General features: G+C 75.0%; 3 protein-coding genes across 3 annotated transcripts; 2 read left to right on the forward strand and 1 right to left on the reverse strand.

Moving 5' to 3' along the window:
• The first annotated feature begins 1,812 nt into the window (after positions 1 to 1,812).
• Positions 1,813 to 4,313, forward strand: ARF3 (ADP ribosylation factor 3). The gene is made up of 5 exons (XM_035572172.2): positions 1,813 to 1,909; positions 2,982 to 3,164; positions 3,302 to 3,412; positions 3,538 to 3,662; positions 4,131 to 4,313. The coding sequence occupies exons 2-5, from the start codon at positions 3,017 to 3,019 to the stop codon at positions 4,290 to 4,292; spliced, it is 546 nt and encodes a 181-aa protein (XP_035428065.1). The 5' UTR covers positions 1,813 to 1,909; positions 2,982 to 3,016; the 3' UTR covers positions 4,293 to 4,313.
• Positions 4,314 to 6,832: 2,519 nt separating this feature from the next.
• FKBP11 (FKBP prolyl isomerase 11) lies at positions 6,833 to 8,750 on the forward strand. The gene is made up of 6 exons (XM_035572173.2): positions 6,833 to 6,995; positions 7,455 to 7,520; positions 8,020 to 8,107; positions 8,186 to 8,219; positions 8,345 to 8,415; positions 8,512 to 8,750. Exons 1-6 carry the CDS (start codon positions 6,876 to 6,878, stop codon positions 8,727 to 8,729), a joined length of 597 nt encoding a protein of 198 aa, XP_035428066.1. The 5' UTR covers positions 6,833 to 6,875; the 3' UTR covers positions 8,730 to 8,750.
• A 279-nt stretch (positions 8,751 to 9,029) lies between these two features.
• On the reverse strand, positions 9,030 to 11,679 carry CCDC65 (coiled-coil domain containing 65). Its single transcript, XM_035572175.2, has 8 exons — positions 11,575 to 11,679; positions 10,932 to 11,099; positions 10,673 to 10,842; positions 10,375 to 10,513; positions 10,048 to 10,245; positions 9,751 to 9,969; positions 9,490 to 9,642; positions 9,030 to 9,359 (listed from the first exon to the last, which is right to left on the reverse strand). Exons 1-8 carry the CDS (start codon positions 11,677 to 11,679, stop codon positions 9,030 to 9,032), a joined length of 1,482 nt encoding a protein of 493 aa, XP_035428068.1.
• Between the last annotated feature and the right edge of the window lie 322 nt (positions 11,680 to 12,001).

Here is a 12,001-nt window from a genome sequence, read left to right on the forward strand (position 1 = left end):
CGGGCGGTGCCGCTCCGTGGCTCTGGCAGGGCCAAGGCGCTGTCCCCGCTGTCCCCCACCCGGGGGTGGTGGCGAATCCCCCCCGGGGCCGGAGCGGGGGGCTGCGCTGAGCCGCTCTGGGAGCCCCTTTTGTGGAAGGGGGGGGGCGGGGGGGGGGGGGGGCGGTTAATCCCCCCCGGCCGCGGTTTCCCCGGACCAGTCATGCGGAGGGCTGGATTAGCCCCGCTCGGCCCGTCACGGCCCGCACCCCTCTGACACTTCCAATTAAAGCCCGGACAAAGCCTGGGGCCGCGGGCGGGGATCCCCCCGACCCCCCCCCCCGACCCCCCCCCGACCCCCCCCCCCCCCATTGCACCCCAGCCGGGGGTGCCGGCCCCCTCCCTCCCTCCTCGTCTCCATCCCCCTCCCCGGGCCCGGAGGGGCTGCCCCGGCGCTGCGGGAGCTCCCGGTACCCGCTCCCACCGCCGCCCCCTGCCCCCTATCTCCGGTCCCCCTCCGGGTACCGAGGACCCCCCCGCAGCGCAAACGCCCCCCCCCTCCCCCCGCTGCCCCGTCCCGCCGGCTCCCCCGGTGCAGGTGCCCCCGGTCGGGCGGCGGCCGGGCCAAGCGGTGGGCGCGCCCTCGGGCCGCCGCCCCGTCGGGGCTCCCGGGGGCTGAGGTCAGCGGCCGCGGGGAGGCCCCGGGGCGCGGCCGGGAGGGCCCTGCCCGGGGCCGTGCCACCAACGGCGGGGCCCGACCCCCCCCTCCCCATTCCCGTTACACCGGGGGGGGCTGCTCTGGCGGGCCCCACTGCGCCCCCCCCCCCCCCCCCAAGCACCCCCCGGCCCCGTACTGTCCCCGGTTCCCCCCGCACCCTCTGTCCTCTCCCTTTCCCCGTTCCCGGCCCCCCCCCGATGTCCCCGCTCGTCACCCCCCCCGCCCTCCCGGGGCTCCCCCCTCTGCCTCCCCCCAGCTGGTGGCACCGGGGGGCGGTGCTCGGGACCCCCGCCCCCTCCCGGGGCGTTTTCGGGAACCCGGCAGTGCGGGGCGGCTCCTGCAGCCGTCGGGGCTCCCGGTGCTCTCGGTGCTCCCGGTGCTCCCGGTGTCCCGGCCTTACCTGCCCCGGCGGAGGGGAGCCGGGGCCCGGGCTGGGAAGGAGCTGCGCGTCCGCTCCCGTCCCGTCCCGTCCCGTCCCACCCCGTCCAGCCCGTCCGGTCCCGTCCCGTCCCGTTTGGTCCTGTCCCCTCCGTCCCGTCCCGTCCCGTCCCGTTCGGTCCTGTCCCCTCCGTCCCGTCCCGTCCGTCCCGTCCCGTCCCGTTCGGTCCTGTCCCCTCCGTCCCGTCCCGTCCTGTCCCGTCCCGTCCCGTTCGGTCCCGTCCCCTCCGTCCCGTCCCGTCCCGTCCCGCCCCGTCCAGTCCCATCCGTCCCGTCCAGCGCGGTCCCGGGACGGGACTTTACTGGTGCCCGGTAGCACCGGGACGCCCCCGCCAGCACCGGCCACACGGGGAGCGGCTCCAACCCCCCCCCCGTGCACTCCCCAGGGCCCCCCCTCCTGTGCACCCGAGACCCCCCCCCCCCCCCGTGCACTCCCCAGGGCCCCCCTCCTGTGTACCCGAGACCCTCCCCGCCCCGACGGAGCCCCCCCCGCGCCCCCCACTCCCCGACGTGCCCCCCCCCATCGATGCAAGCCCCCCCCCCCCGCGCTGCTGCATCCGCTGCCATGGAAACGGCCGGCGGCCCGCGCCCCCCCCCGCGCCCCCGGGCCGGTGTTGGGGGGGGGGGGGGGGATTAAAAAGAAACAGGGGGGGGGGGGGAACCGGGAGCTCTCGCGAGATCGGCGCGCTCGGGCCTCCGCTTCCGGCGGCGGGAGCGGTGCAGAGTCAGCTGCGGGCGGGGGCGCCACCGGCACCGGCACCGGCACCGGCTCCAGGTGCGGGGCTCGGCGGGGGGGGGGCGCGGCGGGGCTGCTCCCCCCCCCCCCGGGGGGGGGAGGGAGGGAGGGGCGCTGCCCGCAGCGGGGCGCAGCGTGGGAGGAAGAGGAGGAGGAGGAGGAGGATGGAGGAGGCGGGGGGGGGGGGGGCGCCGTGCACCGGTGGGCGCAGTGCTGGGGGGGGGGGATGCAAAGTGCATTGGGGGGGGGGCATCGCCGCGGGGGGGGCGCATCGCGGTGGGGGGGGGGCGATGCGGTGCCCGGGGAGGGGCGCGGGGGGGGTGGGGGGACGGACGTGAGGGGCGCTCGGGGAGGTGCAGCGGGGGGGGGGGGCACGGCGCGGGGGTGGGGGGGATGCGGTGGGGGGGGCGCAGCGTTTTAGGGCCGCGTTGCGGTTCGGGGGGGGGGGGGAATGCGCTGGGGGGGGAGCGGGGGGCGGTGCGTTGGAGGGGCACAACGCGAGGTGGGGGGGGAGCGACCCCCCCACACACACGGCGGGGGGGCGGCAGGGCCTGGGGGGGAGGCGGGGGGGGCGCGGGGCGGGGGTCGGTGCCGCGGGGGGGGGGCGCGGGGGTGTGCAGGGGTGGCGCGGGGCCCCCCCCCCAGGGGGTGGGGAGAAGCGGCGGTGAGGGGGGGGCTGGGGCTGGGGGCGGCCCCACCGGCGGGGGGGGGGGCGGGGGGGGCGGGCTGGGCCCCCCCTGCCTGCTTCGGGGTGGCTGCGGGTCTGGGCAGTACACGTGGGGGGGGGGGGGGGTCGTGGGGGACCCCCCCCATGATTTGGGCAGGGAGCCAGCCCCGTGCCTCAGTTTCCCTCCATGGGGTGCCCTGGCTTGGCCCTGCTGTAGGGGGGGGCAAACCCCCAGCATAGCCCCCCCCCAAAAAAAAAGAAACTGCGCACGGACAACCCCAACGGGCTGCACGGCCCCAGGGGGGCCCTGGCACTGGCCCCCACCCTAAGCCCCGCAGCACAACCCGCCTCTACCCGGGATGTAGGGCTCAATGCAGCCCCCCCCAGGGCTTGGGGCCGGGGGGGGGCCACCCCTGTCCCCAGCGCTCGCCCTGTGCCCCGCAGGATTCGGCCTCGCCGTCAGCAGCGCCGCCGTCACCATGGGCAACATCTTCGGGAACCTGCTGAAGAGCCTGATCGGGAAGAAGGAGATGCGGATCCTGATGGTGGGGCTGGACGCCGCCGGCAAGACCACCATCCTCTACAAGCTGAAGCTGGGCGAGATCGTCACCACCATCCCCACCATCGGTGGGCGCGGGGGGGGCGCGGAGCCGGGGCACCTCCCCGCCGGGGCTGCCTCAGTTTCCCCCAGCTGGGATCCCCCACCACGGGGCCGGCGGTGTCGGCGCGTGCCGTGAGTTTCCGTCCTCTGTCGCTCCCCGCAGGGTTCAACGTGGAGACGGTGGAGTACAAGAACATCAGCTTCACCGTGTGGGACGTGGGTGGGCAGGATAAGATCCGGCCCCTCTGGCGGCACTACTTCCAAAACACCCAGGGTAGGTCCCCGCGGGGCCGGTGGGCGCGGGGCCGCGGGGGGCGCACGGAAAGCGGGGGCTGTCCCGGGGCCGGCCGCATCCTGCGCTCCCAGCACCCCGCTGGGGTGTCTTCGTCTTGCCCCCAGGGCTGATCTTCGTGGTGGACAGCAACGACCGGGAGCGGGTGAACGAGGCGCGGGAGGAGCTGATGCGGATGCTGGCGGAGGACGAGCTGCGGGACGCCGTGCTCCTCGTCTTCGCCAACAAGCAGGTGGGGCTGGGACCATCCCCGGGGCGGCGGGGACGGTGTCCGGGTCCCCGTGGCAGGACCGTGCCCACCCCTGCGACGTTGGGGCTGGTGCCCAACGACGCCCGTGGCAGGACCGTGCCCGTCCCCGAGACGTCGGGGCTGGTCTTTTAGCAGCCCCCCTGCAGCGGATCCGTGCCCATCCCCTCGGTATCAGGGCGGGTGGCCGTGAGCTCCCGTGGCAGGATCGTGCCCATCCCCACGGCAGCGGGGTCTCCATTTAACAGCCCCCCCCCCCCCCCCCCGTGGCAAATCCGTGCCCGGCGTCTCAGCACCAGGACCGGTGTTGAACGAGCCGGCTGGAAATTGTGCCCATCCTCGTGGCGTTGGGGCTGGCATCGGCGGCCACGCAGCCGGTGCCCGTCCCCGTGGCATCATTGGGGGGGGGTGGGGTGACCCCCTCAACCCCCCCCCCCCCCGTCTCTGCCCTAGGACCTGCCCAACGCCATGAACGCGGCGGAGATCACGGACAAGCTGGGGCTGCACTCCCTGCGCCACCGTAACTGGTACATCCAGGCCACCTGTGCCACCAGCGGGGACGGGCTCTACGAGGGCCTCGACTGGCTCGCCAACCAGCTCAAGAATAAGAAGTGAGCGGGCGGCCGCCGGCCCCGGCCCCCCCCCCCCCCCCGCACACCCCCCCGGCCCCTCCCGGGGCCCTGCCAGGCCCCCCCGGCCGGCCGGGGCCACCCCCTCCCCGCGCCCCCGGCCGCCCCCTCCCCGCCCCGGTTGGGTTTTGCTTTCTTCTGGCACCGGTTGCTGTGGGGTTTTGCCTCTTTCTCTGGGGTCTTCTCGGTTCCCCTCGGATCTCGTGTGTGCGTGCGTGGAAATATATCTATATATAAAGTATCCGGGGGGCCGGGGGCCCCCCCCGGGGCCGGGGGCAGAGCCTTGGGGAGGGGGACGGGGAAGGGGCCCACGCAGGGTCGGGGGCGTGCTGGGGCGCCTCGTTCCCATCCCCCTCCCCGTGCATGTCCCCGTCCCCCATCCCCTTCCTGTGGACCAAATGCGGGGGCCCCCAGGGCAGGCGTGGGGGCAGTGGGGCCTCGGGGGGCCTTTGGGACCACCCCCACCCCCCAGGCCTTTTCCCAGCCCCGTGTGCCCCCCCCCACCGGGGGTCCCACACGTCCCCAGCCCCCCGATGTCACTTCGAGGCAGGTCTCCTCCCCGCGGCGCGACCCCCGGGGTGTGTGTGGGGGGGGGAACGGGGCGGCCGGGCCCCTCGCGGTCCCTGCGGCTGTGCCCTCTCCCCCGGCCGCCTGCACCCCAACCCCATGCCAGCATAGCGATTGTATGTCCCTGCCCCTCACGGACGGACGGACGGACGGATGGCCCCGTACTGTAGCCCCCCCTCCCCGGCACTGTATTTATACCCCTGGTCTGTGCTTGGTGTGACGTGTCGCTGCGGCTCTGCCCCGTCCGGGGACGTGTGTACTTGCCTTCCCCCCCACCCCACGCCTGAGACGCTGGGTGACCCCTGGCCCCCCCCCCCCTTGGGTATTAAACATGTTTTACGTAGCGCTGCCCCACGGCTCTTCTTCCGCAGCCCCCGTGGTACGGGGGGGGGAAGGGGGGATGGACGTCTGGTCCTGGGGAGGGGGACGGTGATGGACAGCCCTGGGCTGGTTTTAATTAGAAAGAGCTTAGCGGGGCGAGGGGGGCTGGTGGGGGGGCGGGGAGGGGATCCCCCCCTTCCCAGGCCCATCTTTAAGGGAATAGGGGATGAAACGGTAAATCCCATTAGCGTTAATCCTGGTTGGGGTGTGGGGACGGTGCCAGCGCTGGGCTGGGTGCGAGCGGGGCTGCGCCCCCCGGTGTCCCCCCCCCCACTTTGGGCCAGGGGCGCCTCAGAGTCATCTTTGCTGCCAACGCCGCTGTCCTCGTCCCCATGTCCCCTTGAGTTTGGGGGCTGTCACCACCCCGGTGTGGATGGCACGGAGCTGTGGACGCCAGGGCTCCTCCGGCATGGGGTCCGGAGCTATAGGGCCGGGGTCCCCGGTGGGATGGGACGTGGTGGGGGCGTGGGCAGCCAGCACCCCCAGCCCGGAGCCAGCACCGGCGCGTTCCCACCGGCCGTGCCGGGGGGCTTTGTCTGGCGAAGGCCAGCCCCGTGCTGACCCCCCGGCCCTAATCCCATTAGCTCCCGGCCCCCGAGCCGCCAGCCCGGCTTCGCCACCTCTCGGCAACCGGGGCTGGTATGTGGGTGCCCCGGCGGGGCCGGCGTGCCGATGCCGTCGCCCGGGAGCTGCACCGGGGCCTACGCCGGCACCGCTGCCAGTGGGGCCGCTGACACCAGAATGGGACGGTGGGGCCAGGCTGCCCTGAGCATGCATGTGGCCCCCCCAGATACCAGTGTTGCCCCCCCCGAAGAGGGGGCTGCCTTTGCTAACCGGGCCCACCGGGATCCCCCTGTGTCGGAGCTGCCCCGCCCGTGTGCCCCTTGCCCGGGGCTGGTGTCCCCCCGGCCACGGGGACGTGAGGACGTTTGGGTGGGGGCCGGCTCAGCCCCAGGCTGCCCTCCTGGCTCCCCCAGGACCACCGGTGGGGTTTTTTGGGAGGGTCCCGCACGCCCGGTGCGCGTTCTGGGGGTGCTGGGGGGGCCGCGTGTGCGTGCAGCTGGAGGGATGCTTCGTGTGCCGGGAGGGGTGCTGAGCCCCCGAGGGGGGGGGGTACCGGGGCGGGGGGGGGGGAATGCTGTCTGCCGGTTTCTCCAGGCTTTGCTGCCGCCTGCTGGCACCGGGGCCGTACGGCGCCGGGACACCGGGACTGCACCTCCCCGACCACCACCCGGTGACCGGAGCCCCCCCCCCCCGAGCGCGGACGGACGCGTGTCCCCTGGTGCTGGCGGGGGGCGGGGGGGGGACAGGCCCAGGCGTTCCCCGGGGGGCTCGGGGCTGCCCCCCCCCCCCCCGCCGGCTGCGCGGCCCCGGGAACGCGCAGCGGAGCGGGACCGCCTCGACGGGCCCCCCCCCCGGTCCCCGGGACTCGACGGGCACCCCCGGTCCCGGGGGCTCCCCGAGGGTTCATCCCCGGTCCGGGCTCGGGGCAGCCCCGGTGTCGACCGCTGGGGCGGGGCCGCGGGGCCGGGAGGCGGCGCCCCGCGGGTCCTGGGAGTGCCCGGGGCCGGGCGGGGCGGTCCCGGTACCTCCGCCGCCGCCGCCGCCGCCAGCCCCGGCCATGCCGCCCCCCGCCGCGCTGCTGCTGCTCGCCCTGCTCCTGCCCCCCCCCGCCGCCGCCGCCGCCGCCACCGAGAGCGAAACCGAAAGCGGAGCCCGGGGGCTGCGCCTGGAGACGCTCGTGAGCACCGGAGGGAACCGGGCACCGACCGGAGGGAACCGGGGCCGCGTGGGCACCGGGGACACCGGGCGGTCCCGGTTGCACGGGGGAGCTGGGGAACGGGGAGGGACCGGGGGCACGGGGAAGGACCGGGGGCACCGGGCGGGGGGGGTTGGAGGGGGGGGGGGAGAACGGGAGGTTACGGGGCGGGGGGGTTGGGGGTTAACGGGAGCACCGGGGGGGGGACCGGGGACACCGGGGAGCCGCGTCCGCGCCACCGGGTGGGCACGGGGCGGGGGGGGGGGGTCCCGGCTGCGCGGAGCTCCCGGGGGCTCCCGGGGCACGTGGGGCTGAGCGGGTCCCGGGGAGGGGGGGGGGGGGGAGGTCCGGTGGAGCCGGGGCCGCGCGGGGGGGACTTGAGGGGGGGGGGGGTCATGGCCCCACCGCCCCGTGACCCCCCCCCCCCCCGCCCCGTTGCAGGTGGCGCCCCCCGAGGGCTGCACGGAGCTGTCGGCGCTGGGGGACACGGTGCACATCCACTACACGGTGCGGGCGGCGAGGAACACGTCAGCACTGCGCTCCGGCGGGGGGGGGGGGGGGCGGGCCGGGGGGCGGCACCGGGGAGGCTCCGGCACCGGCACCGGGATGGGCACCGGGACTGCCGCGGGGTGGGCTTGGAGTGGGAACGGGGCTGGCACCGGGACCAGCACGGGGGGAGCATCGAGGTGGCACCGGGAGGCACCGGGAGCCACGTGGGGGCTGCCCTGGGTAGCCCCGGTGCTGGCACCGGGACCGGCGTGGGGGTGTCCCTGGGGGGGTCCCTGGGGGGCACGGGGTCCAGTATGGGGGCGGCACTGGGGTCAGCCCTGGTTGTAGCATGGGGGTGGCACTGGGGGGCTCAGGCCAGCACCAGCGGGGCAGGGCCGGTGCCGGCACGGGGACGGCCCCGGAGCAACGCCGGGACCTGCGTGGGGACAGCCCCGGGGCAGAGCCCCCGCTGCCACCCCCCCCCGCGGTGACCGTCCCCGTGCCCGTGCGTCCGCAGGGCAGCCTGGAGGACGGCCGGATCATCGACACCTCGCTGAGCCGCGACCCGCTGCAGGTGGAGCTGGGCAAGCGCCAAGTGATCCCCGGTGAGTGTTCGGCTGGGGGGGGGGGGAGATAAAAATGGGGCGTGGGGTCCCGCTCACCCCCCCGCCTTCTCCTCGCAGGCCTGGAGCAGAGTCTGCTGGACATGTGTGTGGGGTAAGGCCGGTGGCGGGGCGAGGGCGGTGTCCCCAGCCCCGTCCCCTCCGCCGCGGTGCCACCGCCGGGCTTTGGAAGCGGGCCTGGCCCCGCGGGCTCACGCCGACGGCTTCTCGCCGGGGCAGGGAGAAGCGGAGAGCCATCATCCCCCCGCACCTGGCGTACGGCAAGCGGGGCTCCCCGCCGACCATCCCCGGTAAGCGCAGCCCCCGCGGGGATCCCGCAGCGCCCCCCCCCGCCCCTCGCTGCGGTCCCCAGCCCCGCTCAGGCGCTGCTGCCCCCCCCTCTCCAGGCGACGCGGTGCTGCGGTTCGAGGTGGAGCTGGTGGGCCTGTCGCGGGCCAGCTACTGGCAGAAGGTGGTGAACGAGGTCCTGCCGCTGCTGTGCCTCGGGCTGGTCCCGGCGCTGCTGGGGCTCATCGGGTACCACCTCTACCGCAAGGCCAGCAGCCCCAAGCTCTCCAAGAAGAAGCTGAAGGAGGAGAGGAGGAACAAAGCCAAAAAGAAATAAAGCCTCCCCTCGGCAGCCGCAGCTGCTCTGCGCCTGCTCTGTCTGCCTCCGGGGGCTGTTGGGGGGGATAAGAGCAGAGAGAGGGGGCTCAGCGCCCCCAGCTTGGCGCTCCCCGCCTGCCCCGGGACGTGGTGCAGCCGAGGAGCAGAAGATTCGGAGCCCAGAGGGCAGTGGCAGGACCAACAAAGCTCCGTGGGACCAGAAATAAGACCCGGAACGCATTTTGGGCGCGGTTTGGCTCTTTTATGTCAGCTCCACGGTGCCCCTGAGCACCAGGCGCCCCGGCCTGCAGGACAAGGCTCAGCTCCAGCCGGTGCCATCAGAGCCGGGGATGGGGCCCGGGGAGGCGTCCCCCCCCAGGGAGGCTGCAGGGGGGGGTGCAGCGCCCTGATGCCGACGTGCGCAGGCCCTGGGGACGCGGCTCTTGTGCTCGACGGCCAGCAGCGGGTTGGGCTTGCTGAGCGCCTCGGGGCTGACGGAGAGCCCCTCCAGGTACTGCTGGAGCAGCCCCCGCAGCTGCTGGTTCTTGCGGCTCACGGCCGCCCGCTCCCGCGCCAGCGCCCGCTCCTCCAGCCTCGCCTTGTTGAAGCGCTGCCAGAAGCGCTCCAGCCCCACGTAGTCCTGCAGGGCCTGGGAGAGAGGCAGGGAGAGAAGGGCAGGGGTCCCAGACCTGCCCGCGAGCGAGCCAGGCCACCCCCAAGGGACCTCTGTCCCTCGTCCCCACCCCGCAGGGCCTCGGAGCCCAGCACGGCCTCCTCACCTGGGCCAGAGGCTCCGCGGGCTTCTCCTTGAGAACCCTGTCGGCGTCAAAAAGCTCCCCCTCTGCCAGCGAGGACGGGTAGAACGGCAGCACCTTCTCCCCCTCCGTCTCCAGCCCGCGGCACATCTCGGCCAGCCGCAGGACGCGCTCTGCCTGCGAGGAGGAAGGAGAGCGAGGGGGGCAGGGAGCGGGGCCGGCTGCACCCCGGGCTCCCCAGCACGCTGCGGGGGCAGGGGGCAGCGGGGATGGCCCCGGCCTCACCTTCCCCACGACTTGTGCCAGCGCCCTCAGGGCGGCGTTGCTCTGCGCCGTGAGCCTGGCCAGGCTGCCGTGGGCCTTGGCCCGGGCTCGGTTCATCTTGCTCTTGAGCTCCTGGAGCTGCCTGAGCGCAGCCTCCTTCTCCTCCCGCGCGCGCCGGTTCTGCTCCTCGTTCTCCCGGAGCCGAGCCGCGAGCCGGGCCTTGGTGGCCGCCACCAAGTCCTAGAGGCAGAGGAGCTGTGAGCAGGGGCAGGACAGGCTGTCCCTGCTCCTGGCGCCCCACCCGCACTTTGCCACCACCTGGAGCTTTTGTAGCTTCTTTGCCTGCAGCTCGATCTCCCTGGAGCTCTTCGCGTCCTTCTGCTTCAGCCCCTCGAAGGCGATTTTCCGGCGCTCGGTGGCCTCGGTGTAGCTCTGCGTGGCGGCGCGGAACCGCTCCCAGAGCCCCTCCATCTTCCCACCCAGCTGCAGGCGGCTGTACTGCTTCTCCTGCAGGCTCTGGGGGGAGAGAGCGGTGGGTTCCCCTCGGCTGCCGGCACCCCAGCGTGTGCTCCCCAGCCCTAAAAGCCTCCTCAGCAGAGCCAGCTACTCGATGGGACGCTGAAGAGCCCGGCCGGTTCCTCGTGCCTTGCTCTTTATGTCGTCCCGGGCGCTCTGGAAATTCGTCGTGGCCTCGTGGTCGTCCCTGGCGTAGTTCTGCTCCAGGGCCAGCACCACGTCCCGCAGGTAGCGGATTTCGTGCTCGTGCTGCTCCAGGATGGCCCTCCTGGGGAAATCGCCGGGGAGCTGCCGAGAGCAGCACGGGGCAGAGGCGGGGACGTGCCAAGAGAAGCCGCAGCCGTCCGGATCGGGCCGGGAGCGGGCTCAGCACCACGGCAGGACACCCAACGGGTTCCGCCGCCGTCCCCCTCCCCGTCCTCGCTACCTCTCCGTCTCAAATTCGGCCTTCAGGGCCTGCAGCTGGGCAGCGAATCCCTCCTCCAGGCAGGCCAGGCGGCAGCGCTGAAGCTGCAGCAGGCGGTCCACGTTGTGCAGGTGGCTGCCGAGCGCCCGGGCGTGCTGCGCTTCCGCCTCCTCCACGTCCGTGACCAGGGACTGCAGCGGGGGGGGAGGGGGGGGGGCGTCACGCTGGGGCTCCCGGCACGGCCCCCCCACCCCCCCCCCACCACCAGCCCCTCGCTCACCTCGATGACGCTGTCCTTGCAGTCCAGCACCCGCGCGAAGGCCTGGCTCAGGACGGCGACGTCCTCGCGCAGCTCCTTCTCCTTGACCTCCCGCAGCGCCGCGCGCCACTGGGCCGTGAGCTTGTGGAGGCTCAGGGCGCTGCTGCGCTCCTCCTTGGCCAGCTTGTCCTGCGCGGGGGCTGTGAGCCGCAGACCCTCCCCCCCTCCCCCCAGAAGCCCTCCCAGGACCCCCCCCCCCGCCCCGGGATCCTCCCTGGGCTGCCCTCCGGGACTCCCCTCTGGAACCACCCGGGATCCCCGCTGAGACCCCCCCGTCACACCCCCCCCCCCCCCCCGGGACCCCCCTCGGGACCCTGCCTGGAACCCCCCGGGACTCCCCCGGGACCCCCCCCCAGAACCCCCTGCCCCCCCTCCCCCCCTCGAGAGCCCGCCGGGACCCTCCGGACCCTCCCCGGGACCCCCCGGATCCTTCCGGCCCCCCCCCTCGGGACCCCCCCCGGGACCCTCCCCGTAACCCTCTGGAACCCCCCCGAGACGCCCCCGGGACCCTCCAGGACCCCCCCCCCCCCGGATCACCCGGGACCCCCCCCGGGATCCCCTCAAGGCCCCCCCCGGCCCCCCCTCCCCCGTGCCCCTCCCTCACCTTCAGGAACCTGGCGAGCAGCTCCCGCCTCGCCTTGGCCGCCTCCTCCTCGGCCAGCGCCTGGCTCTGCAGCAGCAGGAGCCGCTCCTCCGCCGCCACCGGCATGGTGCCCGCCCTCCCCCCCGCTCACCCCCCCCTCCCCCGGCGCCGTCCCGGTACCGGCTGCGGCCTCCCAACGCCCCCGGTCCCGCCGCCGGCGTCGCGCCGGTCTCCTAGCAACCGCCACTTCCTGTCCGGCCCGGTCCCCACTTCCGGCAACGAGCGGAAGAGCGCCCCCTAGCTCGGAGGAGCGCCCTCGCAGCCCAAGGGGCGCGGCCACGCTGCCCGCCGGCGCTTCGCTATTGGCCGGGGTACCGGGCGCCTCCACGGCGATTGGCTAGCGGGAGCCGCCGTGGGCGGGGCGCGGCGGGCGGCGGGGTATATAAGG

The sequence above is a fragment of the Cygnus atratus genome, chromosome 29 (genome assembly GCF_013377495.2).
Source record: "Cygnus atratus isolate AKBS03 ecotype Queensland, Australia chromosome 29, CAtr_DNAZoo_HiC_assembly, whole genome shotgun sequence".
In the NCBI taxonomy this organism is placed as follows: Eukaryota; Metazoa; Chordata; class Aves; order Anseriformes; family Anatidae; genus Cygnus; species Cygnus atratus.

Coding starts and splice junctions, on each gene's coding strand:
- ARF3 (XM_035572172.2), top strand. CDS start 3,017: ATGGGCAACATCTTCGGGAACCTGCTGAAGAGCCTGATCGGGAAGAAG. Junction 3,165..3,301: donor CACCACCATCCCCACCATCG/GTGGGCGCGGGG, acceptor CGCTCCCCGCAG/GGTTCAACGTGGAGACGGTG. Junction 3,663..4,130: donor TCGTCTTCGCCAACAAGCAG/GTGGGGCTGGGA, acceptor TCTCTGCCCTAG/GACCTGCCCAACGCCATGAA.
- FKBP11 (XM_035572173.2), top strand. CDS start 6,876: ATGCCGCCCCCCGCCGCGCTGCTGCTGCTCGCCCTGCTCCTGCCCCCC. Junction 8,220..8,344: donor CTGCTGGACATGTGTGTGGG/GTAAGGCCGGTG, acceptor TCGCCGGGGCAG/GGAGAAGCGGAGAGCCATCA. Junction 8,416..8,511: donor CTCCCCGCCGACCATCCCCG/GTAAGCGCAGCC, acceptor CCCCCTCTCCAG/GCGACGCGGTGCTGCGGTTC.
- CCDC65 (XM_035572175.2), bottom strand. CDS start 11,679: ATGCCGGTGGCGGCGGAGGAGCGGCTCCTGCTGCTGCAGAGCCAGGCG. Junction 10,246..10,374: donor GGGACGACATAAAGAGCAAG/GCACGAGGAACC, acceptor CTCTCCCCCCAG/AGCCTGCAGGAGAAGCAGTA. Junction 9,643..9,750: donor TGGCACAAGTCGTGGGGAAG/GTGAGGCCGGGG, acceptor TCCTCCTCGCAG/GCAGAGCGCGTCCTGCGGCT.